The sequence below is a fragment of the Rhinolophus hipposideros genome (assembly GCF_964194185.1).
Source record: "Rhinolophus hipposideros genome assembly, chromosome: 2".
NCBI lineage: Eukaryota > Metazoa > Chordata > Mammalia > Chiroptera > Rhinolophidae > Rhinolophus > Rhinolophus hipposideros.
Window position 1 is genome coordinate 49,020,652 of NC_138048.1, and position 24,296 is coordinate 49,044,947.

The 24,296-nt window shown below is 53.6% G+C and overlaps 1 protein-coding gene across 4 annotated transcripts in view; it reads right to left on the reverse strand.

Moving 5' to 3' along the window:
* Positions 1–24,296, reverse strand: part of ADCY5 (adenylate cyclase 5) — a 153,724-nt gene that overhangs the window by 34,691 nt on the left and 94,737 nt on the right. For 3 of the 4 annotated variants that reach the window (XM_081026196.1, XM_081026195.1, XM_081026198.1), the window contains exons 4-11: positions 14,331–14,442; positions 12,808–12,935; positions 10,482–10,640; positions 9,446–9,587; positions 7,354–7,494; positions 2,653–2,675; positions 1,425–1,569; positions 94–191 (exon numbers count right to left, since the gene is read on the reverse strand). In XM_081026196.1, the coding sequence (XP_080882322.1) occupies positions 94–191; positions 1,425–1,569; positions 2,653–2,675; positions 7,354–7,494; positions 9,446–9,587; positions 10,482–10,640; positions 12,808–12,935; positions 14,331–14,442 (948 nt within the window). The remainder of the gene's footprint in view (positions 1–93; positions 192–1,424; positions 1,570–2,652; positions 2,676–7,353; positions 7,495–9,445; positions 9,588–10,481; positions 10,641–12,807; positions 12,936–14,330; positions 14,443–24,296) is intronic. The other variant, XM_081026197.1, reaches the window with a different exon arrangement.

Consider the following 24,296-nt stretch of genomic DNA (forward strand, 5'->3'; position numbering starts at 1 on the left):
CCGGGCAAGTTCAGCTGACTCCCACCTCCGCTTTCCCACATGACCTCCCCTCCCACTCCTGGAGCCCCTGGAGCCGGGAGGATGGGTACTTACTGGGGCACGATGGTGATCTGAACAAAGCAGATGAAGAGGAAGACGAGCGAGGCACACGCCACGTAGGCACCAAATCGGTCATCCACCTGCTTGGAGTACTGAGAGGACAGGGCAGGGTGAGGCGGCGGAGGCACCGGCCTGTCTGCTCCAGCCCCGCTCCATCCCAGACACACCTGGGGCAGCCCACTCCCAGGAGGGGGAAAACCCGCAGACCAGCGCTGGCCTTAGCTCTGGAGAAACCAGTCCTATTCACCATAAGGTGCCGCCTGTGGGCAGAGTGGGTGAATTGTGTCAAACCAGAAACCTTCTGCAGGCCGGATCACCGTGAGAGTAATTCGTAAGAATCATGGCTGAACTTACGAAGCACCGTCTACACGCTAGGACATGTGCCGAGGTCGACAAGCGTCATCGCAAGCACCCCAGGAAGTAGGCACAGGCCCGCTATTGTTTCTACTTCAGAGATGAGTGAGCCTGGGCTCAGCGAGGTCACAAGACTTGTCCAGGGTCACAGCTCCTCTCCAAGGTCCTGACTCTTAGCCCTGGCTCCTCCCACAGTACCAACCAGCGGCTGTGCTGGCACAGGCACCCAGCGACGGTGATCCATGTCAGGTCCACCGACTGCTGCTCAGCAGACTAGTTCCCTGATAGCTTTCCTTCCTAATTCAGTGTGCCTCACTTGACAGTGACGTGAGGTCACGTGAGCACATTCATTTTAACCAAACACTGGGGAGACCTTGGATGTGGAGCAAAGACCCCGAACCAGGGACTGATTCAGGCTCTGTCCCCACTTCACTGGGTGGCCCAGAGCACAGCTACTAGAGCAGCTACTCTGATTTTCGGTTCTCTCAGTCACAATGTAAGGAGATGGGACAAAGAGATTTTGACTGCCGCTTCTCCAACTTTAACACTTGGAGGTTCAGTGTAGCGGGGTGGTCCACTGGTAATGACAGTGATAACAATACCACAAAAACAATGCAAGCAGCAACTAACATTTATTGAACATTTACTATGTGCCAAGCATCATGTTTTATACACAGGGACTTGTTTCATCCTCACTATGACCCTTTGAGGTAGGTATGCTAAATATCTCCATTTTCCAAATAAGGAAACTGAGGCGCAAGGAGGTTAAGATCTATCCGTTCCAACCAAGAAGGTCTCCGTAAAATCTCCACCTCCTGGAGAGCACAGCTTCAGAGCTGGGGAAACTGAGGCCACTGGATAGGCTCTTTCCATGGTGACGGGGACAGGGGAGAGAGCCTCCTGTGGCCTTGTTTCCCTCCCATTGGTCCTGGTTCTGCCTGGGGGCCTCCTTCCCACTCAGGGTGCTGTACCTTCTTCTCTAAGTCGGGCTCCCTGAAGGTCAAGAGGAACTTGCGAACGTGCTCAGACCGCAGCCTGTCGATGCTCCTGGCATCAATGGCACGGCCCAGAAATTCGTCCACTTCATCCTCGGGATTTGCACTTTCCTGGGCGTTCCTGTGAGCAAAAGGTGCACACACAAGACAGGCTGACCACCAGGGGTGCCACTCGAGAGCAGCTCTGCCCTCACACGTGGGGCCCATTACAAGGCCCAACAGCCACCCCAAGATCTGCCCTCATAAGGAGTGTGGAAGCTGAAACCGCAACCAGGACAGCCGGAAGCCCAAGCCCCCTCCTAACCGCCACACACATGCGTAGGAAACTGCCAAAGTCTCAGACCCGCTGGCCAGAGGGCCTCACTAACAATAAGGTTTCTCTGACTGTTGGTATACTATTGTATCATAGTAATGCTACTAGGAATTATAACCAAAGGTTTAGTTACTTCTCCCCCACAGCTAACAGTCTCTGCTCTTCATTCTCCAGCTATACCATCATCCAGGAAGGAAAGCTGAGATTGGCCGGTGTGACTTCTGCCACACGGGCTGTGAGCCACCCGGCTGCTTTAACCTGGCTCAGGCACTCTCTCGGAAGCAGGTTTCATGATCCTTGGGTGCTGAACTAAAAACTCTATTTCTTAGAGTAAAGCCTAGCCCTTGAGGGGGATTACTGACGGTCCCTGAGAACTGGGAAGTGGCGCAGGCCACACACACACACACACACACACACACACACACACACGCACACGCAGCTCTCAGCAAAGTGCAGACCTTGCACAGGGGTCTCAGTGGCCCTCCTCCACTTCCCAGTTCTAAGGGACCGTCAGTAATCCCACTCAAAGACTAGGTTTTACTTGAAGAAATAGAGTTTTTAGTTCAGCACCCAAGGATCATGAAACCTGCTTCCGAGAGAGTGCCTGAGCCAGGTTAAAGCAGCCAGGTGGCTCACAGCCCCTGTGTGGACGCATGCACATGCAGAATGTGCGTGTGCAGTTGTGTGGACACACGTGTGTGTGCATGGACCAGACATTATAAACGGGCAGTGCTGAGCCCCAGCCTCCCGGGCTGCTCGTCTCTAGCTGTCGTAGGTTCTAGACACTCTCAGCCAAGACTGTGTGGCTTCCTTCTCCATGGAGCTATCATGAAGATTTGGAGCTATCTCCCAGGCCGAAGAAGCGGGAATGAAGAAGGGCACATTACTCACTTGTCCTTGGGGTCTTCAAAACCCTGAAAAGAGGAACACAGAGAGGAGGAGTATAAGAACACAAAGGCTTCCCGAAACGGGGCTGTGGGGAGGCTGCTGCTCCTTTCTCTCTATGTCAGTAAGGAGCCTGAGTTTGACTACCCAGGGCAGGTGGGTTCCTCACTTCCTGGTGGGTGGGTTCCTCACTTCCCCAACTAGCTTTAGAGAGGATTGTCACTCAGTAGTTCCTTCCTTCCTTCCTTCCTTCCTTCCTTCCTTCCTTCCTTCCTTCCTTCCCTCCTTCCTTCCTTCCTTCCTTCCCTCCTTTCGTTCCCTCCTTCCCTACTTACCTTCCTTCTTTCTTTCCCTCCCTCCCTCTCTCCCTCCCTTTGGTGAATACAGCTGGCTTCTTCCTATGGGACAGGCTGTATGCTAGGTACTGAGGGCACACTGCAATTTCATTTTATTCACTGGCAAAAATCCATGAGTCTAAGCTCTTCTTGTCCCCACACACAATTCCTTGTCATAGTCCCCAAAATGTCTCCTCCCCACCTCCTAGACCTGGGGCTTGGTGGTTCCCCTCCCAATTCTGCCACTTCCTCAGATGGAGGTAAGAGAAACTGCTAAGCCGATCACACCCCTCACACACACACCCCAGCCCCACTGAGCACACCTGAAATCTCCTGAGAGTTCACAAGTTTGGAGCTTAAGAAAATTAAACTCCAGTTACCCGCAATTGCCTTTCTGGTATCTGGGGACCAATGTGTTCTTATAAGGCCAGCTAGTTGGGGACCCAGGAAGCGAGGAACCTACCTGCCCCGGGTTTGAACCGATCTGATGTTCACATACACAGGACAGCGGTGAGAGTGGGACGGTCCCTTACCAGCTGCTAAATCCAAGCCCTATTTCTAATTAATCTATAAAGTACACAGAAGGATAGCTGTGGTCAGGGTGTGACCAGTTGTGGTGGAAAGAAGGGAGGGTTCCTTAAAATGGGAAGGGGGTGGAATCCAGGAGGTGACAGGCAGCCCCAGGCCAGGCAGTTTCAGGTAAGGCTCAGGTTGCCAGGACAAGGCCGAGAATGACCTCTCATCTGTGGCCTAGCAGGGAACACATGGCTGGGCCAACAGGGAGGTCAGCAAATGCTGAGTAAACCCAAACCCCAGAGGAACACACCTCCCCTCATTCCTACTGAGGACATGGCTTGAAAATACAAAAAGCAGGATTTATGTTAGTCTCCATGAGCCAGAGCTGCTAGACGCAGCTCTGTCTGTTTTACCCCCCAGCTAAGGGCTACCAGGGAAGCTCAGCAGCGTCTGGCGGACGTCTAAGTACCCAACTCTGGGCTCTGAGCCCCTCCCAGGCTCCTGGCAGTTGTTTCCTTGTCTGCTAAGAATCGCCAGGCCCCCTGTCCAGGCTGCGAGACCCAGCCTACTTCACTGTTCCAGCCCTAGGCCAGAAAAGTCTCACTCCAGTGAGAGCTCAGTCTGGAGCAGGCTCCTACCAGACGTTCCCGGGACCCCCTGGAGCACAAGCGTGAGCGGAGAGCAGAAGCTGGACAAGCGCTGGCCCACTGAGTTCCATCACAGGGGCCACCAACAATTCTACTCTGGGATTGAGAACAACTGAGCTGTATTACGCTTATGCTGGTCTCTAAAATACACCCATCATGTTTAACAAACCAGCTGCTGACTGTCTACTGCTCCTTTGGTCATCCACGGGGGCTGGTGTTGGGGCCGGGTCCATTCTAAGCACACTGGGGTGGGGCCATGTGGATGTGGAGAGCTCAGCATCTGCTTGGGGTGGAGAACTGACAAGAGTCAGAAAACACTCTGGTCCAGAAACCAGAGCAGAGGGTCCAACACACTGGGTTTGAGTCTCCTGACCCGCTTACTAGTTATAGCACAACGGTCTTCAGCCGGGATGGGAGGACCCTCAGATGGGTTCCTACGGTGTGTGCCTCAGCACTTCTGGGGAGCAGCTCAGCTCCGGCGTTCTGTTTGGTTCCCCATCCCTCCCCCTTAGGCCGGGGCCCCCAGCCCGATCACGCTGCAGCGCAGGGTCTGGTTTGCACGCCCATCCTTGCATGGTGCTTATCTTCCCCAGGCACTTGGGCCCACCCTCCACCCCTGAGCGATGCAGAGCTTCCCTGGGCCTGGTTAGATGAGCAGAAGTCCACGCACACACCTTCTGTCAAACCTTCTTGTTAATAAATAACCCTAGGGACCTTATAATACTCATGCCCAAACATAAACAGCATAGCTCGTCACTACGTTTTAAAAGCTGAGTAAAATTTGGAATGAGATTTAAAGAAATAAGCAGCTAACCACACGTTAGCACCTTTCTAACTGTTCTCAGTGACTGCTTCATCTAATTCCCACCTCCCAGGCCCGCACCCCATGCCACATTCAGTGGAAGAGTAGAAGCTGTCCTTTTGCGTCTTTCTCTGATTTCAGGCCAGTTTAACTCTAAAAGCCAATAGTGTGCCCGAAAGCCGCCAACACCTAGCCCATCCCCAGCCCAGACACTGCCTGGGCATGCTGGAGGGCCAGGAGTTGGTACTTGGATGCTGGCCCCCTCTGCCCAGCCAGGATGGTCCCCACACTTTCCCTTCCCTCCCTGCTGGGTGAGGCACTTAACACCCGGAAGGAGACCTTCCTGCAGCCTGTCTCCTCTAAGACTACCTGTTCCCAAATTACAGCCCTTCTGCTATTTCTTCTAAGGTTCCTTGTCATAACAATGATTAATGCATCTGCCAAACTGTTGCTTAGGGTCCAAACTGCCGCTGAGGCTCTGAAAAAACTAGAGTCCGCTAATACCAAATATCACTAAAGAAAAAAAACTTTCCACAGATTTTAAATAGAGAAAGTACCTCCGGGCACCCTTCCTGCCTGCTGGTGGTTCTTCCTCTTCACCTCTTCCCTCCCCTTCTCTTTCTACCTCACTCTCCATCATTTCCAGCTCCCCCTCCATCTCCCACTTACCCTTTTGGTCCTCTTTCCTCCTGTCTTGCCGCTCCCCTGTTCCCCTTTTTCCTCTGGCCTGCTGGGAGCCCCCCGTCTTCTCACCCTGCTCTCAGCCTTTTCCCTTCTCTTCTCACCCCTCCTCACTGCCTGACATCTAGTCATGTGGGTACAGAGTCCACAGGATAATTTAAAAGGCTGGGGTGAAAAAAAAGGAAGGTCCACCAACTGCTCTTTGCTTTGGGGAAGGCCCTTGAGGGAGGCGTGGTGGCTGGAGACCTGGACCACAATGCCCAGGTCTGTGGAAATCCAAGGTCAAAGCCAAGGGGAAGGCTAGGCCTCTCCCATTCCGCTCCCTCGTAACCTGGGTGCCTGCCAGCTGATTCTGTATCATCAAAAGTTAAAATGGAGGTCTGACTCACTTCATTTTTCTCTCCTATACATTTTCCTTAAACCTTAATCGCCTGCTTCTTGCTGGCTAGCCAGGAGCAGTGTCTGGGTCACCAGCTGTCCCCTCCCGCAGGTCCTGGTTCTGTCTGCTGACTCACATGGACTCCTATGGAGTCTGTCTCTAACTCCTCCTGCTGCAACTGAGAGCTAGTCTGATCTATGATCCGCAGCTGGGGGTCCTAGTACAAATGCCCCATCTATTCCTCTACCCCCGCCCTGTGGCTCTGTGGGTCACACGTCCCTATACCTTCTCTCCTCACCCAGCCCTTCCTCAGGGTGGAGGACTCCGCCTGGAAGCCAGGCTGCCCTGGAGCTGAGAAGTGTGCCCGATGCAAAAGCCACGCTCTCAGGTAAAATGAAAGGGGCTCAGGAGGTTAGAGCTCCGTGCTCCTAACTCAGAAGGCTGCCGGGTCGACTCCCACAAGGGATGGTGGGCTGCGCCCCCTGCAAGTAGCAATGTCACCTGGACCTGGAGCTGAGCTGCGCCCTCCACAACGAAGACTGAAAGGACAACAACTTGACTTGGAAAAAGACCTGGAAGTACACACTGTTCCCCAATAAAGTCCTGTTCCCCTTCCCCAATAATATCTTTAAAAAAGAAAAAAGAAAGAAAGACAGCTGCTGTAACATGACGTCTGCCATCCCTCTTCCTTTCCTCTCCGTCTTCTGAATTCCTCTTTCTACCATCACTGATAGAACCTGGGCAGCACACCCTGAATTAGCTCTTCCCTGGGATGTGCAGCGACGCTGGGGGTGTCTGTCCCCCGAGGCAGGCAGGGTCCTTTGAGGTGGGGTAGCACCCTACCACAGCCTCCACTCATTCAGCCTGCGAGCTCCCACTGGCAGGCTGGAGTTAGCAGTGGTATTTCTCAGCAAGAGGGCAAAGGGAACCATTACTGGTCACTTGCCAAGAAGCACTGGAGTGGTCTCTAAATAAATGAGCCAAAGCATGTTTTTCAACTGCCTGAGAAATACAGCAGGTACTGGAAGGGCATCTGACACGATGGTGCCCACCCAAATCCCAGGGACCTCACCAGACAGTGCCCAGAGACCACTGGAGGCTCTGGCTGGAGTCCAGTCAGAGGGGGCTGCTTCCAGCCTGCGCCAGCAAAGCCAAATTCGGCATGCCAAGAGCCAGAAGTCAGGTGCTCTGGCTCCTCGCCCAAAGTTGAGGTGAGCCCCACTTCCAGTGTTCCCTCCTGCAGCTCTCCAGATTCTTTCGGGCAATGAGGAGCCTGGCCTGCTCTCACACCCTCAGAAGGCCCACCCTGGAGAGTGGTGCCCTCACACTGCCCCCCCCAGCACTCACCATGCGCTTCATCTCCTTGGACACCTGGTTGCCGCCCAGGTGGTTGTAGAAGGGGCGCTCGGCCCCCCAGTGCGGCGGGTTGTGTCCGATGGAGTTGGTTCTCTGGCGATTCATCTTGGCGATCATGGCCTTCTCGTCTTTCTGCAAGAGCAACACAGATGCATCAGCCTCCGGGTGGAGTTTCTCATGCCTCCCAGGTGCCTGGTCGGGCACCCAGGGCTCAAGGCAGCTCCCCTTCTCTTCCCTGCATAGCCTGGAGCCCAGAGTCCTGCCAGGATCCTGGAGCTCATCCACGAAAGCATCCTAATCCCTCCAAGCCCCTGCCATCCCTGACTGGCCCAGCTGAGAGCACCAGAACAAGACAACGAGGCTGGTCATGTGAGAAAGGAAATGGGCATAGGAATATCTGTCTTTCACACGGAATTCTCGGGAGTGGGCAGAGCCTGGATCTGTTCGTACCTGGGGGTGATGGGGAGGGGAGGAAACCAGGGACTCCAATCTCCACTCAACTTATCCAAAATAGGCATGTCCTAGCAGAGTGGGCAGTAGGATAGGCCCTGCTGTCAAGAAGGCAGCTTCCAGCTTCTAGTGGGTCACTAGATACAAGATTCCAGGGCTGACATACATTGTACAGGTACACAAACAGGGCCTTGGCCAGACACCCATGTGCCAACCACAATCTCTTCTTTCCACTCGTCTGTCCATCCATCTAATAAATGGGCTCGATTGGAGGGTTGGGGAGGCCCGTAGAGACTTGAGACAATCTACACCCCACGTCCCTCCCCGAGCCTGGAAGGGAGCCTGTCAGAGCAGGGATGCAGAGGGAAGGGGACACAGCCTGCTTCAGCTGACGCCGCTGGGATGGGGGGTGTCACTGTCTGTCTCTATCTCATCCTTTCTGGACCACTTGTCAAGATGGAAGAGCCAAGACCCACAGACCCGAGGGTAGGGTGGCGGGCAGTCCTTCAGCCTGGGTGGGGCAGGAGGGTGGGGCTGGAGGCCTTGTGGAGGGTGGCCTGGCAGGGTTTCAGTTCATTTAACCCTAGCCAAACAACAAGCAAATGTTTAATATACGTCAACTAAGCCACTAGGAGCTCTCCAGCGAGTGCCTTAAATCCTTCCATCCCTCTTCCTGGTGGCCGTGAAGGGGGCTGATGCAGCTCGCTCAGAGGCCCCGCAGCCAAGACCCCTCCCTGTGCTGGGTGCACTGCTGAGGCAGGATGAGGTGCCCTCTGCTGGCCCTCTCGGGTTGGGCACCTGGCCCCAGGAGCCCTGCCGCCCTTAAAAAATCTACTTCTGCTTTCATCCAAGACTTTCTCTGAACTTGTCTCACCGCTTAATTTTGTCTTTAGTCTAATTCCTTAGGAAAGAAACAGGGAACCTTTTCTCTATCAGAAGGCTCTGACCAACAGAAAAATCCAACTGAAAGATTCATAAGTAAAAGGCATTTTAATTTAGGGAGAAATAGAAAATGTTCTCTTCATTCATTTTAAAAATTTATGGGCTGGAACATGACACTATTAAAAATAGAATACTAAAGTCTGCTGATAATTCAGTTTTATATTTTGGATAGCGTGGGCTGAGACAAAAGGAGAAAGAAGAAAGAGACTAGAAAGTGAAAGGGTGGGCAGAGAAGTTCAAGACACAAAGATATATAGGATAGGCAGAGAGAGAGAGAGAGAGAGAGAGAGAGAGAGAGAGAGAGAGAGAGAGAGAGAGAGAGAACTTTCCGCCAAGTTTAGGCAACAGGGAAGGACTGAGATGGAGCTAAAGTATGTGACAGACACAGATTTCCTTGAGGTTTCATTTCCATCTCGTGACCTTCTGATGTATCGTTGCTAACTGATCTGAGGCCTGTGCATTTTTGCAGCAGAAGCAAAGTGAAAACATCCCTCTTCGCCATCAGCCTTTGCAGGGCCCCTGTGACTCTCAGGTCCTTCCCCAGATGCAGGGACCACGACTGTGTGAGAATTCATGACTTGACTCAGGAAAGAGTAAAGAGAAGCACACAGCAGGCCAAGCAAACATTGCTCCTAAAAGAACGAAGGCCCCAGCCCCCCACCACCCCCCAGCTCCCCCCGGCCCCCCGGACCCGCTTCTGGGTGCAGCGCAGGATGAGGAAGGTCTCGATGCTGTGCTCCTTGAGGTAGGCGTTGCGCTCGCCCCCACAGCCCGGCTCCACCTCGTAGTCGCCGTTCAGGTAGTTGAGTGTGGCCTTGGTGATATGGATGCGTCTATAGGTGGGGAGGGAAGCGGGACCGGAGGGCAGAAAACGTGAATGCAGAACACTAGCCCCCAGGCAGACCCAGCTGCAATGGACTCAATCGTGGTTCCAATTCCAGGGCCCCCACCTCTGGCTCAAAGGCTAACCCCCACCTCGATCCCAGCCTCAGCATCTTGTGTCCCTCCTACGTCATCAAGGTGGCTTAGGTCAGGCCCTGGCCAGTGTGTGTCCCCCTGACAACACCGGATCGCATCTGTGTTCTGTTATAACCACATAAGATATCATGAGCCTGCCGGGAGAACTCGGCCTCGAGCCTCACCAACTTTGCAAACCTGACTACAGGACTGAGTCCAAATCCCCCAGGCTGGTCTGAACGTCCCTCTTAGCACAGGCTCTCTTTCTCCCACTGGTCCCTCAAAGGCCCTCTGCCCCACTCCCACTCCTTGGAAACACCATGTTTTCCTGTCCTGTGCCTGTCGTCACCCCATTCCCTCAGCCTGACTCTCTTCCAACTCCACCTTCCTCGTCTGTCCGAAGCCTGCCCATCGTCCAGGCCAGCTCACATTCCACCTCCTTTCTGTCTTGGCTACCCCGAAAATTATCTGTGGTTCCTTCCTCCTCTAGAACTGGACCCTACCTGTCACATCTCACAAGCCACCGTGTTTTGTGTAAATAGCTTCTGGGGGAAGACTCTACAAAGTTGACCCAACGTTCCCTACAACTTGCCACCTCTGTTACTTGGGGTGGTTTTGGTTTAGTAATTTGTGAAATTGAAGACTTTCTGCTAGCCTCAGGTTGCAAGCTATCCTGCCCTGCCCACTTCAGCCCCACTCCTCACGACAGGTACCCTGGGTGGAGCTGGATGGGAAGCTAAGTCTGGGTCCTGCCCACAGCTCTCACTCACCCAGCCTTGCCTCCAGCCTCCATGTGGTTGGCCAGTGTGACGTCGTTAGACCAGACGTCGAACTGCCACTTCCTGAGACCAAGGACACCGCAGTGTACTCGCCCGCTGTGAATTCCCACGCGCATGTTCACGTTCACCCCCGTCACCTCCCGGACCAACCTGGGGATGGAGCAGGGGTGAGGCTGGGAGAGGGTCAGGGGCCAGGCACACAGAGTGGGGGTGAGGCTGGAATGCAGGGGGTCGGGTGGGGGTGCGTCAGAAGGTGCAGAGGTCAAAGCGTCGTTTGGCAGCCAGCACAAATCCAATCTGAGACTGTTCAACCTGGAGGGCGGGGCTGCGCCCTGCAGCTCAGGTGCTAAGAACTGTGAGAAGTGCTATTGCCAGGCTTGGCCACAAGGTGGTGTGGCACTTCACTCTAAACCCCAGGTCCCACTGCTTCCCCTGATTAGGGCACCTGGGGCCATTGCTACTCAGTTAAATTGTGTTCCCAAAATGCAAATGCACATTAGTGCCTACTTGAGCCAGATAGGGAAGTTACAGCCACTCCAAATCCCATTCATTTAATGCTCTTGGATTTATCCACATCGCTGTTTCTTCGACATTAGCAGGATAATGGAGAAAGGTTAAGAGAAGACATATGTCTGCTCAGGAAAGAAGGGGAGCCCAGGTAGGTGCAGGGGGCTAGGGGTGCTCCATGCACTAGAAGGTAGCTCCAATCCCCGCCACATGCACCCACGTACCCAGGGGCTCCCCAATAAAAGGCGGGCCCCCTCTGTGGGAAGGGGAGTAAGACAGAAGCTATCCATCCCCAGGGATGTGCCTGGGGCCCAGGGTCTGCAGAAGAGGGTGCAGGTGTTCTGGGGGGAGGTACGCAGTGTGTACTGACGTGGACCCTCCCTGACACGCTGGGGATGAGCCCTCAGCCAGCTGTGGGGCTGGCATTCTGACCGTGAGAACTCCACCCCACCCCACCAGGGAGAAGCTGACACCCACCACAGGGAAGATTTATGTTATCCATCATTTCTCTTGTGCTGGGATCAGCTCTGCAAATACTTTACTGGAGCTATGCCTCTGGCCACTTGCTTCAGTTGATGCTATCTCATTCCACCTTTTTGGCTTACGCCCAGGGCCACCTCTTTCATGAAGTCTCTCTAGGTCGTCTCAATGGAATCAACGGCTGTCTCTTTGGCCCTCCTACCACAGTGCGCCTCTTTTAGCTGATGGTGTCCCCTGGGCAGGCCCACTTCAGGGCAATGGAGTCGCAACCTCTCTCCCTCAACTGACTCCGTGCTCCTGGCAAGGGACCCACTGTCTGGCCCAGGCACGCAGGGGCACTCGGCAGTCACTGCCAAACAGAACTGAGCCACACTTAATGAACCTGGCCACCTTCCTGGCCAGCTACTCTGACCTCTGATCTTGCCCACTATGGCTTTCCCTCTGCCCTTGCCCAGGCTACTTCTAAAGTTCAAAGTTACAGAACCTGGACACAACCTCTAACACGTGCCCTGGATGACATGTGAGCGTGTGTTGTCCGTGGTTTTTAATGACCAGGGATCCTTCTATGGCCACCAATGACCAAGAAGTGACCAAAATCCCTGTTGCTATACTCCCAGGAAGGTGGCTTTTCTTAAAATGGGAACCCCTGAGTTTGACTCCCTGCCTAAGAGGATTACCCTGGGGAGCTGTTTACCACCTGAGCCCAATCTTTCTCATCTGGGAAGAAATGGGGCCGGTGGATTCCACCCCTGGCTGGTGATGGTGAGAGGATGTGAGGGACTGGAGAGCAGGGCCCATACACAGCGTGATGCCGGCTGGTCCTGCAAAGCCCTCCTTCCTACGGGACACGTTCCTCAGGGAAAAGCTTCCCGGCTGCTGTGGGTGAAAGGAGCCCAGGAGAAGGCTCAACACGTGCAAGAGCAAATCAACCCTCCTGTGTGGCCCGCTGGTCCTCGGGAAATGGCTCTGTCCACTGTTTCCCTGCCTCCATTGGTCTGACCAGATGGCAAGCCAGTCAGTTACTCTGGCTGTGAAACAGTACACCCTGCAGACAGGCAGTCTCCTTGGAGGTAGGCAGTCCCCTTCCGACAGGAAGTCCCCCTTGGAAATGGAACAGTTCCCCCAGAAGTGGACAGTGCTCCTGGAGATGGGACAGTCCCCCCGGAAATGGACAGTGCCCTGGAGATGGGATAGTCCCCCTGGAAATGGACAGTGCAATGGAGATAGGACAGTCCCTGTGGAAATGGACAGTGCCTTGGAGATAGGACAGTGCCCCTGGAAATGGACAGTGCTCCTCGAGATGGGCGTCCCCTTGCAGACGGGCACTTACGAGATGGCCTCAATCATGTCCATGCCCATCTCCACGCAGCAGTGGGCGTGGTCAGCCCTTGCTTCAGGCAGCCCCGAGACGCAGTAGTAACAATCCCCTAGGATCTTAATACGTAAACAGTGATTCTCCTGGAAAGCAAATTAATTTTAAAAATTAAAAATAGCAGGAAAGTGAAGTGGGAGGGAAAGAAACGGGAAGCAAACAGCTTCACTCCATGCCTGGAATAACTTGCCTTTTAGGGCAGTGAGCACAGACCCGGTGCCTGGACAGGCTTATCAGAGCCGTGGGGGACAGAGGACAGGCTGAGCAGTCCTCGGAGAGGCATTCTGGCCTCACCGAGACCAGGAACTCATTTTCACGGCCACTGCAGAGGCCCAAGAAGAAGGGTCTACCAGGGCAGCCAGAGTGAGGAAGGCCCCAGGCCGCGGGGGCATGTCCCCAGTCCCCCTACACCCTTGGCATACCCTGATCTCGGCCTGAGGGTCTACAAACAGTTTTCTGATTCTTCTTCTTTTAAAAAAAGACTAAAGGGAAATGAGATTTAACCCCAAGTTTGCCTGACCCTCCACGTGTCTCAGTTATCAAAAACAGTTCTGCTAAACCAGGAAGCGTGTGAGTGCTAAGACGGGGCTGAAGGGCCTTCCCGAGTAATGGGCGCACAGGTCGCCCCGGCAGGCCACAATCGATCTGTCATAATCACCAATTCTGAGCTGTCGAAGTCTGGCTCCAGGAAATTAATTTATGAAGCTGGACACTGGGACTCAAATAGCCTAGACTTTCGTTTAAGGCCCATCCCAGGCTCAAGTGCCAAGCATGGACCTATTCATCTCGCCCATGTTCAGTGATAAAAACAATCCCCGAGGTCGGCCCACCTGCAAAGGGCAACGTGTCTGCCTACTGGTGGACACTGCAGTAAGTGGCCCCAGGCATAAAATGACTCCCCAAAGGCCCAGAGCACCACCCAAAGCCACAAAAGCTGGGAACGGTGACGGTATAAACAGGGACCTAAGGAGTGAATGAATGGCCTCCGTGCCTCCCTGCCCTGCGGTGCTATGCCCACTTTGTCTGAACACAGAAGGGTCCTCTCTCTCTGGAAGCCTCTGGGGGTGGCCCACAGCTGCCTGCAGGCCAGTTGGGATTCAGACTCATTCTCTGGCCACTCTGGCCAACCTCATCAGGAAAGTGGCTGTATGGCATCTAGTTTGTCCTACCGAACGCCTGGGCAGTATTACCTGTAGCCCTTCTCACCGTTATCACCCATTCGCTCCCTCGTGACCGATGACGCGGAGAAAGCGTCTCCCACTGAGTGCGTGGCCACAGCTGGTGCAGGCCGTGAGGACACACAGCACAGCCTGTGTAGCCCCCCCACAGTTCCCTGCAGCAGGCTCTGCCCAGCAGGGCACACCCTGGCACAGTGCCCATCCCTTGTCCTGGGATCAGCAGGGTCTTGACTGCAGCACCCTCCCGCAGGCAGCCTGGCTCAGGCCCACAGGGGTGCGAGGACAGTGGACAGGGTGACTCACCGCAGCCAGCTTGTCAAAGCGGGCAAAGAGCTCGTTGAGGGTCATGACCAGCTCCTGGGCAGTGCACTGAGATGCCAGGCTGGTGAAGCCTTCAATGTCAGCAAACAGGATGCTGGAGAGACAGTGGAGGAGGACCCCCGTGAGGGAGGATGGTCAGGGCGACACAGCGAGGCCCACCCTGGGCCTCAGGAGGGCTGTGGGCCAGCAGGAGTCCTGGAGGGGCTCACACGGCTGCTGGGGAGGGGACAGCGAAGCCCTGACACCAGAGACCCGGGAATGCTGGCCTCTCCCTGCTGGCCAGGAAACGCCGATGAAGTCCTCCTTTCTGTACCCCAACTGCTACCCAGGAGGAAAAAGGGGCCTGGGAGGGTGCGCCTGCCTGAGGTTCCCATAGACAGGGCCAGAACCCCCAACTCTTAGTTACCTCTCGGGCCGGCCCGTTTGAGCCCTGAGCTTCCCCTTCAAGGTAGTTGGGCCTGGGAACAGGGGGTCCCTGATTCATCTGCTCTGGAAGGTATTTCAGACCCGAATGGTAGCTGTACACAGGCCTCACTTCCCAGCACCTACACAAGGGAATCCGACCCCGAGACCCTCATCCCATGGGAGTCCTCTAGCAAGGGACAGACTCAGCAGCCCGGGGAGAAGCGAGAGGAAGTCACAGCCAGGAAGTGTCTCTGGAAGCCCCCAACTGGTACCCGCCAGCTCCTCTGGCCTCAGCCCCAGACGCCTGTCAAATGCACTAGCTCATCCCTGTGGATCTTTTATCCGTTTCTGAGGCTCGTGTGCCCAAGATTGAAAACATCTTCCTTTTCTTTCATAACAGACTATCAGAGGTGAGGATCCAGGCCCAGAATGTGTAAGGGCCCCTAGACTTTTCTTCTTAAAATGGACACAATAATGTAGTAACTTTCATGTACTGAGACGCTCCTGGTAGCCTGGTGTGGGGCTCACCTCACTGAGTCCTCCAGGTGGCCCTGAAGTGAGGGCTTGGTGGCTTCATCTCACAGCTGAGGAGGCTGTGCCTCAGGAAGAAGCTGCAGACAGCAGCATGGCAGGCTCTCCCCCCAAGACCCGTACTCTTCCCACTATGCCACAGGGCACCTGAGGCTCCAGAACGGACAGTTCCATTTTTAAAGTAGGAATGTAGAACTACACATATTTTGTCATTTTATTCTGCAAATGTGTGCTGGTGCATTAAGCGTGTCTTTTCATTCTGGTGTGTGACATCTGGGACCTCCCTCACTCCGGAGCCTGTCCCTGCCAGGCCAGCAGTTCCTAGAGAGAGCCAACAACTCACCTCAGGGTCCAGAGCTCCCCGCCCCCATCAGGCTCTAATGTGTGGGGCCACAGCCCCCCTGCCCTAATCACCCCAGGGACAGGTACCAGGTAACTTGGGATAGTCCCTACACCCCACAGCCCACTGAAATTACTCAAACACGTCACTCCGAAGCCTGCTTACCCTGTCTCACCGGTTCCTTCCCACAATAAAGGCTCTTGCCCACATTTCCCCCCTCACTGCCTCCTGCACCCTGGTGCTTCCCTGCATGGCCCCCCATGGCATGGGTGCTCTCCTCTCTTAGAAACGGTGAGAAACAAACTATCTTTTCGTGGTAATCAGCTCCTGGCCTCACCATACCTGGGTAATTACAAAACCTACATTTTCAAACAGTTGGACAGTGTTCTAAGCACTGTAACTCATATAAGCCTCGCGATCACCCTGAGGTTAGTCTCCTTTTACAGGTGAAAAAACTGAGGTACAGAGAGGTGGAGTGGTTGAGTCACCTGCCCAAGGCCACACAGGACACGTGGCTCCACGTGCAGGAGTAGAACCAATAAATATTATTATTTGCCTGTTGGCCCCACAGCCATCTTAAGTGACCAGACGTACAATCTGACCACCCGGCCCTGACGGTGAGGCAGAGGGAGGCACGTGTGGGCTGCTGTAGGGGCGAGCTCAGGACTCCGTCAAGATGAGATGCACTCAGCAGCTGCTCGCCATCCCACGTGAGGCGAAGTGGCAACAGGCTGGGCCACCCGGGCGTGCATCTTGGGGCTTCCGCCAGTCGGTGTCACCTCCAGGGAGAGTACAAGAGGGCAAAGCCCAGGTCCCAGCCCAGGGTTATTTCCTGGCATCCAGCACCTCCCGCCACTCTGATCCCAGCCTGGATCAGTAAAGACAACTGCAGGACGGAAGCCAAAGACAGTGGGAGAAATGACGTGAGATGAGACAAATGAGTGAAAAGAGAAAAGATGAGGGGGAGGATGGGGAGCAGAGAAGGGAGACACTGTCCCTTCAGGACACAGGACATCAGACTCCCGGAGTGGACAGCCACGGGGCAGCGTGCTCAGAGGATGAAAGGGAGCCGGGAGTCGCTTTGATGCCTGGTGTCTGACAAGCTCACAGACAGGCTCAGCGTCTGCCCGGGGGAGTCTCTGGGCATGCAGCATGCCAGGTGAGAGAGGAGCGGGGGAGGGGAAGCTGCCAGGCTGCAGGTGCTGATCCCGGCTTCCTAACGAAATATGTGCAGACCCTCATCCTGCCCTACCTGCCTCTTCCCTGACTCAGTATCTCACGTAGCTGCCCCACTCCACTCAGGAAGAAAGAAAAGGTTTCTCTGGTCTACGATAAGCACCATTACATAGTTATTCTGGAAATTCTTTAACTCTCAGGAAATCCAAGCAAAGGCAAGTTGAGGTCAAGATCGGCGGTTCCAGAGTCAGGGAGCATGATCAGTGAGAGTCCCCTGGGCTGATTTCAATGTTTCAAATGCAAATCCGGCAACACCAGGCCCAGCAGCTGTCCCACCCTGGGTGCAAGCCTACACAGCAGAAGCCTGGCTTTGGGGGGGAGAGGAGGAAAAAATGTCCTCAAACTTGGTAGAGGCAGGACTGCTATTGGACAAGGTGACCCACGGTACCAAGGATCAGAGGAAAGAAGAAAGAGAATGGGCCGCTCCGGGAAGCATGAGGCAGATGTGTGTGGACTGGAGGCTCAAGGGGCCCCCCCTCACTGAGCTATGACCCCCGTACCTGCTGAGCTCACCCAGCCACTCGGGGCACAGGCGTCTGCCTGCCGTGTATGGACATGGGCAGGCCTGGACCATTCTCTACAGGTGACCTCGCTGGGCCACAGGGAGCACTTTTCTCCACTGCAGCTGTCATCCTGCTAGACCAGTGCTTCGCAGACCTGGGCCCTTAGAATCATCTGGGAGCTTTCCTAAGGAGAAGGAAAGCCCCACCCCGAGATTCAGACTTAATTGACCTGGGGTGGGGTTCTGCTATTGAGTGTTTTTGTTCCGTTTTATTTTAAGCTTCTCTGGTGATTTTAATATACAGCTAGGATTGAGAACCACTGCTAGTTCAAGTGTCACCTTCTCAAGGAGGCTTCCACCACCTTATTTAAGCCTGCAAGCCTTTCCACATGTCTCTCTCTACCTTCTGTGCTGAATTTTTCTCCCTTGTACTTTTCACCGGTTAATATACTATTTATTTACTGTTGTCGGGATTTATCATTATGCTCCTGTCTGTTTCTCCCCATTAGAACATAAACTCCTTGGTGGGGCGTAGGGATTTCACTCACTGCTACGTCTGAGCCCCAGCACAACGTCTGGCACACAGAATAAACAACCAATAAAATGTGTACGTGAATGACTGAATGAGGACAGATAATGTCTACCTTTCCCTTCTGCTCTAACTGTCATCTCACTACATACACACCTAGCACAATAGCCAGTGCCTAGGAGGTGCCTGTTTTAGTTTCCCAGGACTCCTGTAACAAAGCATCACAAACTGGGTGGCTTAACACAACTGAAATTTACTCTCCCCCAGTTCTGGAGGCTGGAAGTTGAAAATCAAGGTGTCAGCAGGGCCGTGTTCCCTCTGAGACTCTGGGCAGAGTCCCTCCTTGCCTCTTTCTGGTGGCGCCTGGCACTCCTTGGTATTCCTTGGCTTGCAGCCGCGTCTCTCCAATCGCTGCCTCTGTCCTCACAAGGCGTTCTCCCTGTGTGTCTCTGTCTTCACAGGGCATTTTCCTCTCATCAGGACACCAGTCATACTGGGTTAGGGGCCCACCCTACTCTAGCATGACTTCATCTTACCTTGATTTCATCTGCAAAGACCCTATTTCCAAATAAGGTCAGATTCACAGCTACCAAGGGTTAGGGCCTCAACATATCTTTCAGGAGGACACAGTTCAACCCACAAACGTGCCTAATAAGTATTTGCTGAATGGAAGAGAATATTTATAGTTTCAAAGCAAGTAAGAGGCAGGCCTAATAACTCCAGTCGCTCTTGCTTCTACCCCACTGGACTTCTTGGGGTCCCAAGCATATCATTTGAGACACGAGCCTGAGGATCCCATAACCTGGCACCCAGCAGACACTCCAGCAATGTTCACAGAACAAATGGTGGAATGGTGACAGAGGCCACAAACTGCTTTCTGGTTGTGCGCCAGGAGATTCTGGAAATAACATCAGCGTGTGAGGGCCTCGGGGTGGCTTTGAAAGCCTGATGCTTCCTCCAATCTCCTGGATCTACTCTTCCACGGCCCCCTCCAAGGGCCTCAATAGCTGTTGAGGAATCAGGGAGGGGCAGGTTGCTATGGCTCCCTTCCTTCGGGAGTGCGACACAGCAGCCAGACAGACGGGGAGGAGGTAGCTCAAAGCAGGGCTTCTAACTTGCACAGAGGTCCCAGCGCTGAACCCCTGCAGCCTCTCCTACACATTTACGGAAACACTGCCACCTCCACATTCCCCCACCTCCCTTCAGAGGCAGAGTCACACTTCCCTGCCGCCCCGTGGGAGGATTCTGCTTAGTGACTGTCACTTCTGGTGTCTCTTGTTTTATGAGGTTTACCCAAAGGCAGACTGTCTGTTCCGCTGGCCAACAATTCCTGACCTGCTCCTTAGTAATTCTGAAGACCATTTTACAACCAGCGCTGGGCCCAGACATGCGGTAAGGCGCTAATTCATCGATTAGCTCCCACTTGAGAGCGCGTGTTGGCAATTCGACCAGGCCGTCACGGCAGGCGCACAGAAGCGGGGCAGGCCCACTCTGGTTGTGTGCTCCTCCCTAACTGCCTGCCATCCATCACTCACGGTTGCCCGCATTCTACTCCAGAGGCAAGAGTGGGCAGGCACTTCATCCCAATTACCACAATAGGCCCTTCAGCTATCCGTCCCAGCTTCAGCTCAGCTTCACCACATGCATTTTTAGTCAAGCGCATTTCCTCACTGCTGCTCCCTCTTGCTGCCAACACGCCCTGTGACTTGCTGAAGTTGTCGGCATCTGACCCTGTTCTTGTGCGGAAGCCACACCGGGTCGCATCCCCAAACACCGGGAGTTGAGTTCGCCTAGTGGTCTCCGCAAGTGGCCATACTGAGGACCTGCTCCTCTGATGGCCAGCATCCTCGGCATCGCACAGAGGGAACTCAAGAAATGCCAAGAGGCAAACCATCGGTTGAGGGGGGCCTAGGAAGAGCAGGGGCTTGGGGTAGGGGTTTGGCAAAGTCTCAGCACAACTCCCAGGATGCTGGGCTCAGTGTGAAATGAAGGTCTTATGGAAACAGGGCAGGAAGCGCCCTGCAGGCCCCCAGTGTGTAGCCTGGGGAGGCCCAGCCACAGGCCAGCCCAAGAGGGCTGCCCCTGCAGCGTGCTCGCAGTCTGCTCTAAGCCATACAACCTGGGAGCCCTTTGGGGCCACACCCCTTGTAAGGTAAAGGAGGAGCAATGAGTCACTCACATGCACTAGACAAGTAGCACAGTGAGGTATGGTCTTATCAACACCTGGCTGAGAACGGACACCACACTACTGAGTGCTTTCCAGGGGTGATGGAAAAATGATTAGAGCAAAGCATATGAACTAGAAGCAGCCAGAGATCCAATCAAGGGCATAGGCTGGGAGAGGCCAAGGAGGAAAGCCAATGAGAAGATGCTGAACACACTGATGTCTGCAGATTCCACAAACAGGGAGCAACTGCCCTGACGCAGCCATGCCCTCTCCACTCTCACAGATGGGACACGCTCCTTCAGAAAGTGGAGGAACCCTGCAACTGGCTTGATCGTCAGGACCGAGTCCAGTGGGTCTGGGGTCAGTATATGTCCTGGCATCCATACTGCCAGTCTCAGAGGCCCCTGCAGACCCCATTCCATCCCGATCCCTTGATCTGGTTTCTGCCACCAAATCCTACTCCCACCACGCGGACAGAGTACCAGCACACGCACCTACACAGACTGCTCACAGAGTCTTTGAAGAGTTGGGGAAATGCCTCTCCAAGGAGAAACACGATGAGGGAGAAGGGAATTGCGCCAAGACTGAGCAGTTGTCAGTGATCTCTCGGGGGTGAGAATATGGCGCTTTTTATTTTCTTCTCCATACTGCTCTTATTTTCCAATTTTTCTACAAAGAACATGCATCCTTTGCATAATAAAAATGTTTACTTTTAAAGGGTCGAAAACAAATCACATTCTTCTTTTAGGACCTGATTCTAACCCTTCCAAATTCATGATGTTTTCTTTGACTTACCCTGCCTAGAAAAATCCTTCTTATGACTGAATTCTTATTAGAATCAGAATCATAAAGCACAACTGATTCCAGTTGTTTCAAAGCCAAAGCCTGACATATTCAATGGGTCGGTGCCTCTTTGCCCTGACTTCTCTCTCTTCCTCTCTCTCACAGAGCCCCCCATTTTGAGTCCAGACAGCAAAAATAGTAAGTCCTTACTGGCTACTGGCTCCATTCCCGACAATCCCCATTCTGTGCCCAAGGACAAAGTCAGGTTTGTTGACAAGATCCAACCCCAGGCAAGGTTGTGAAGAAATTGGATCCCTTGTGCACCGCTGATGGAAAGGTAAAACGGTGAACCACTAGAAAAAACAGTATAGGGCTCCTTAAAACATTAAAAATAGAATTACCACATGACACAGCAATTTGCCTTTGAGGTATATACCTAAAAGAACTAAAAATAGGAATTTGAAGAGATAATTGTGTACCCATGTTCACAGAGCGTTATTCACAAAAGTCAAAAGGTAGAAGCGACCCATGTGTCCATCCATGAATGCAAGGACAAACAAAATGTGTTTACACACAGTGGAATATTATTCAGGCTTAAAGTACTATCTGACACACGTGACCACATGGATGAACTTTGCAGACATTATGTGAAGTGAAGAAAGCCAGACAGATACTGTATGCTTGTAAGTCTGTAAGGTAACTACAGCAGTCAACTGCATAGACAAAAAGTATAATAATGGTGGTTGCCAGAGACTGGAGGGAGTGGAGGAATGGAAAGTAAGCATTTAATGGAATTAAAACAGGAATTCGAAGAGATAATTGTGTACCCATGTTCAGTTGCGATGAAAGATGAAAGGCTTTCTGGGGATGAATGGTGGTGATGGTTGCACAACGTGGATATACTTACTGCCACTGAGCTGTACACTTAAAAATGGTTAAAATGGTAAAGTTTATGCTCTGTATATTTATGACAGGTAAAATAATTAAGTAAGTAATTCGTTAATCAGAAAGAGAAGAGCCAGCCCCAGTGGCTCCCCCAGTGGGGCCACTGGGTGTTCAGGCTGCTGTACCCATAACACCCCGCTCAGCCCCACCTCACTGGTGAGGGCTGGATACCCGCTACAGGGGGGGGCGCGGTATCTCTTCCATGTGCTCCTAGTCATGTGTGGCACATAGCAGCAGCTCAACAAATGTCCGTGGAATGAATGAGATAATAATATAAAGACCACTTATGTCTATAATTGGTATGACTGTAGAGCTCAGAATACTTTTCTTATATCAGATCGGAGACGGAAATGCTGGGAGTTTATGGTCAGTTGGCTGGGGACCTGACTGGAGGTAAACCTTTTCCCTCTCTGCCCACAGGGTGCACAATCCACTCACGGGTATCTGAGCATCGCGGACATTATCACGAGGTCATTATAATTCACAACCACGCGGTAGCTGAGCCAGACGCCGGAGCGACCTGGGGATACAGCCAAGTCCTTGAAGGAGACGGGAGAGCAGATGATAACCTTAAAAGGGGGAGGTTTGGGAGAGACTGGGGAGAGAAAGGAAGGGAGGGGGAAGGAGTGAAGGCAGCGCAGCCCTCCCTAGACCTTGCTACATCTACACCTGAGTGTAGGGACAGACAGGTCTTACCTCATTTTCACACCTGGGGCAGCAGACACTCTGCCAATCCCACAGGGCTCCTGGGTCCCTGAGAATGAGGCTTATCCCAGTCAGTGAATTAAGACCCCCCCACACTCCATCTTGAACCCCTGCCATGGTCCACACAGAGCCCTATAAGGAACGTGTTTCTTCAGCAGAGGACCAGCACTCCCTGGAAGAGGAGCTGTCTTTGGAATGATCTCTGGCCTTCCATACCACCTACAACCTTTAAAACCTGTCCAGCGTGGGGACAGGCGAATTAGGTGTGGGGCCATCCTCATTCAATAGTGACCCTTAGTGGAAGTGGAGATTCCTTAGTACCCTCTCAGGTCTTCCCTGGCCCCTGAAACCTTTGGGGTACTGGGTTACCTGACCTTGATGCTTGCCTGGTGGCCTGCTCCACCTCTCCAGGGCAAACAGTCGGCAGCCACCTCCTGGGCCAGGGGCCCGGCCAGGGGCCTTACATACTCTACCTCATCTTTCCTCCCAGCACCCCTGCAAGGAGCCCCCAGCCCCCCATTATAAGGTCTGCTCCTTTGTGGCTTTAATCCAATTGTAACAGAATAAAAGAGTAGTAAGCTGTGTAACATCTATACCCATGGAGAACGCAGTCCTACCCTCTCCTCATGTGATACATTCCTAATTTATTAATTAATCCATTGTTTAGTGTGTGTCTTTGCAAACAAAAGGTGAGCTTCCCAATGTCAGGGACAGTGTTCCCCTTATTCCATCACGATTCCTGCCTCTAACTAAATGTCTGTGAGCTCGGCTGGAGGTCCCCACCTATGGAGGCAGAGGGGAAACGTCCGCTGAACAGAGGGGTGAATGGATGTCAGCATTCCCTACTACAGGTGAGGAAGCTGAGACTCACATGAGGTGACTTGCTCTAGTTCCCACAGCTACAAAGTGGCAGCGTGGGGTGCAAGCCAGTCTGCTCAACACACTCATCTTGCTCCACGACGGTGACCTCATGGCAGGTTTCCCAGGCAGCACCTGGGTTCTGGCTGTGTCTTTACCTTGACTGTGACCGAGAGGGACGTGCCTCCCCTGGTGTGGCGCTTCTCTGGCTGGCTCCTTCCTCCAACCCTGACCTCCCTCCAGTCAAGGCAGAGCACTGGGAGACTCCAGCCCAGGGCAGCGTGTGCGGGTATGTGCTAGGGGCCCTTGTCCCAGGAATGGAGAGAGCACAGCCCACCTCTGACACGGGCACTGCCGGCTACAGGAGGGGCAGGTAACTGGGGACAGGCTGGGGTTAGGCAGGGGGCTTCTCAAGTCACAGTTCTGACATCCGAGCAACGGGCCCCAGCCCCAGACTGACCTGTCCAGCCAGAGGAGCTGAAACACCTCCATCTGTCAGACAGGAGAGGCATCTAGAAGGCTCCCGGGGTTCCTTGGCCTCTGGCTCCCTCAACCCATGGCCAGTGGTGGCTCAGCACCACAGCGTCCGACAGGCTCCCGAAAGCCCCAGGAACTGTCTGCCGCAGAACCATTCTCCTTGGGGCCAGGGGAGAATGAGGCCACAGAGAATGGGAGCGCCTGTCACCCTTCCCCGCCCAGGCCAAAGTCTCCCCCCACCCATTAGTCTCTTCCCCTTCCATAGATCCAGGTCCAATCTGTCACACCGCAGAGCTGATTTATTTTTCCTGTGGCCTTGCTCTTGGTGGGGCTAGAGAACAGCATGTCATCACCCTCTAAATATTATAGTTCCACAGGGAATTGATGAATGTGACTCATCACCCTTCCACTCTCCAGATAGAGAATCCCCAGGCCTTTCTTTGTTGATGGGAGTGTGATAATCATCATCA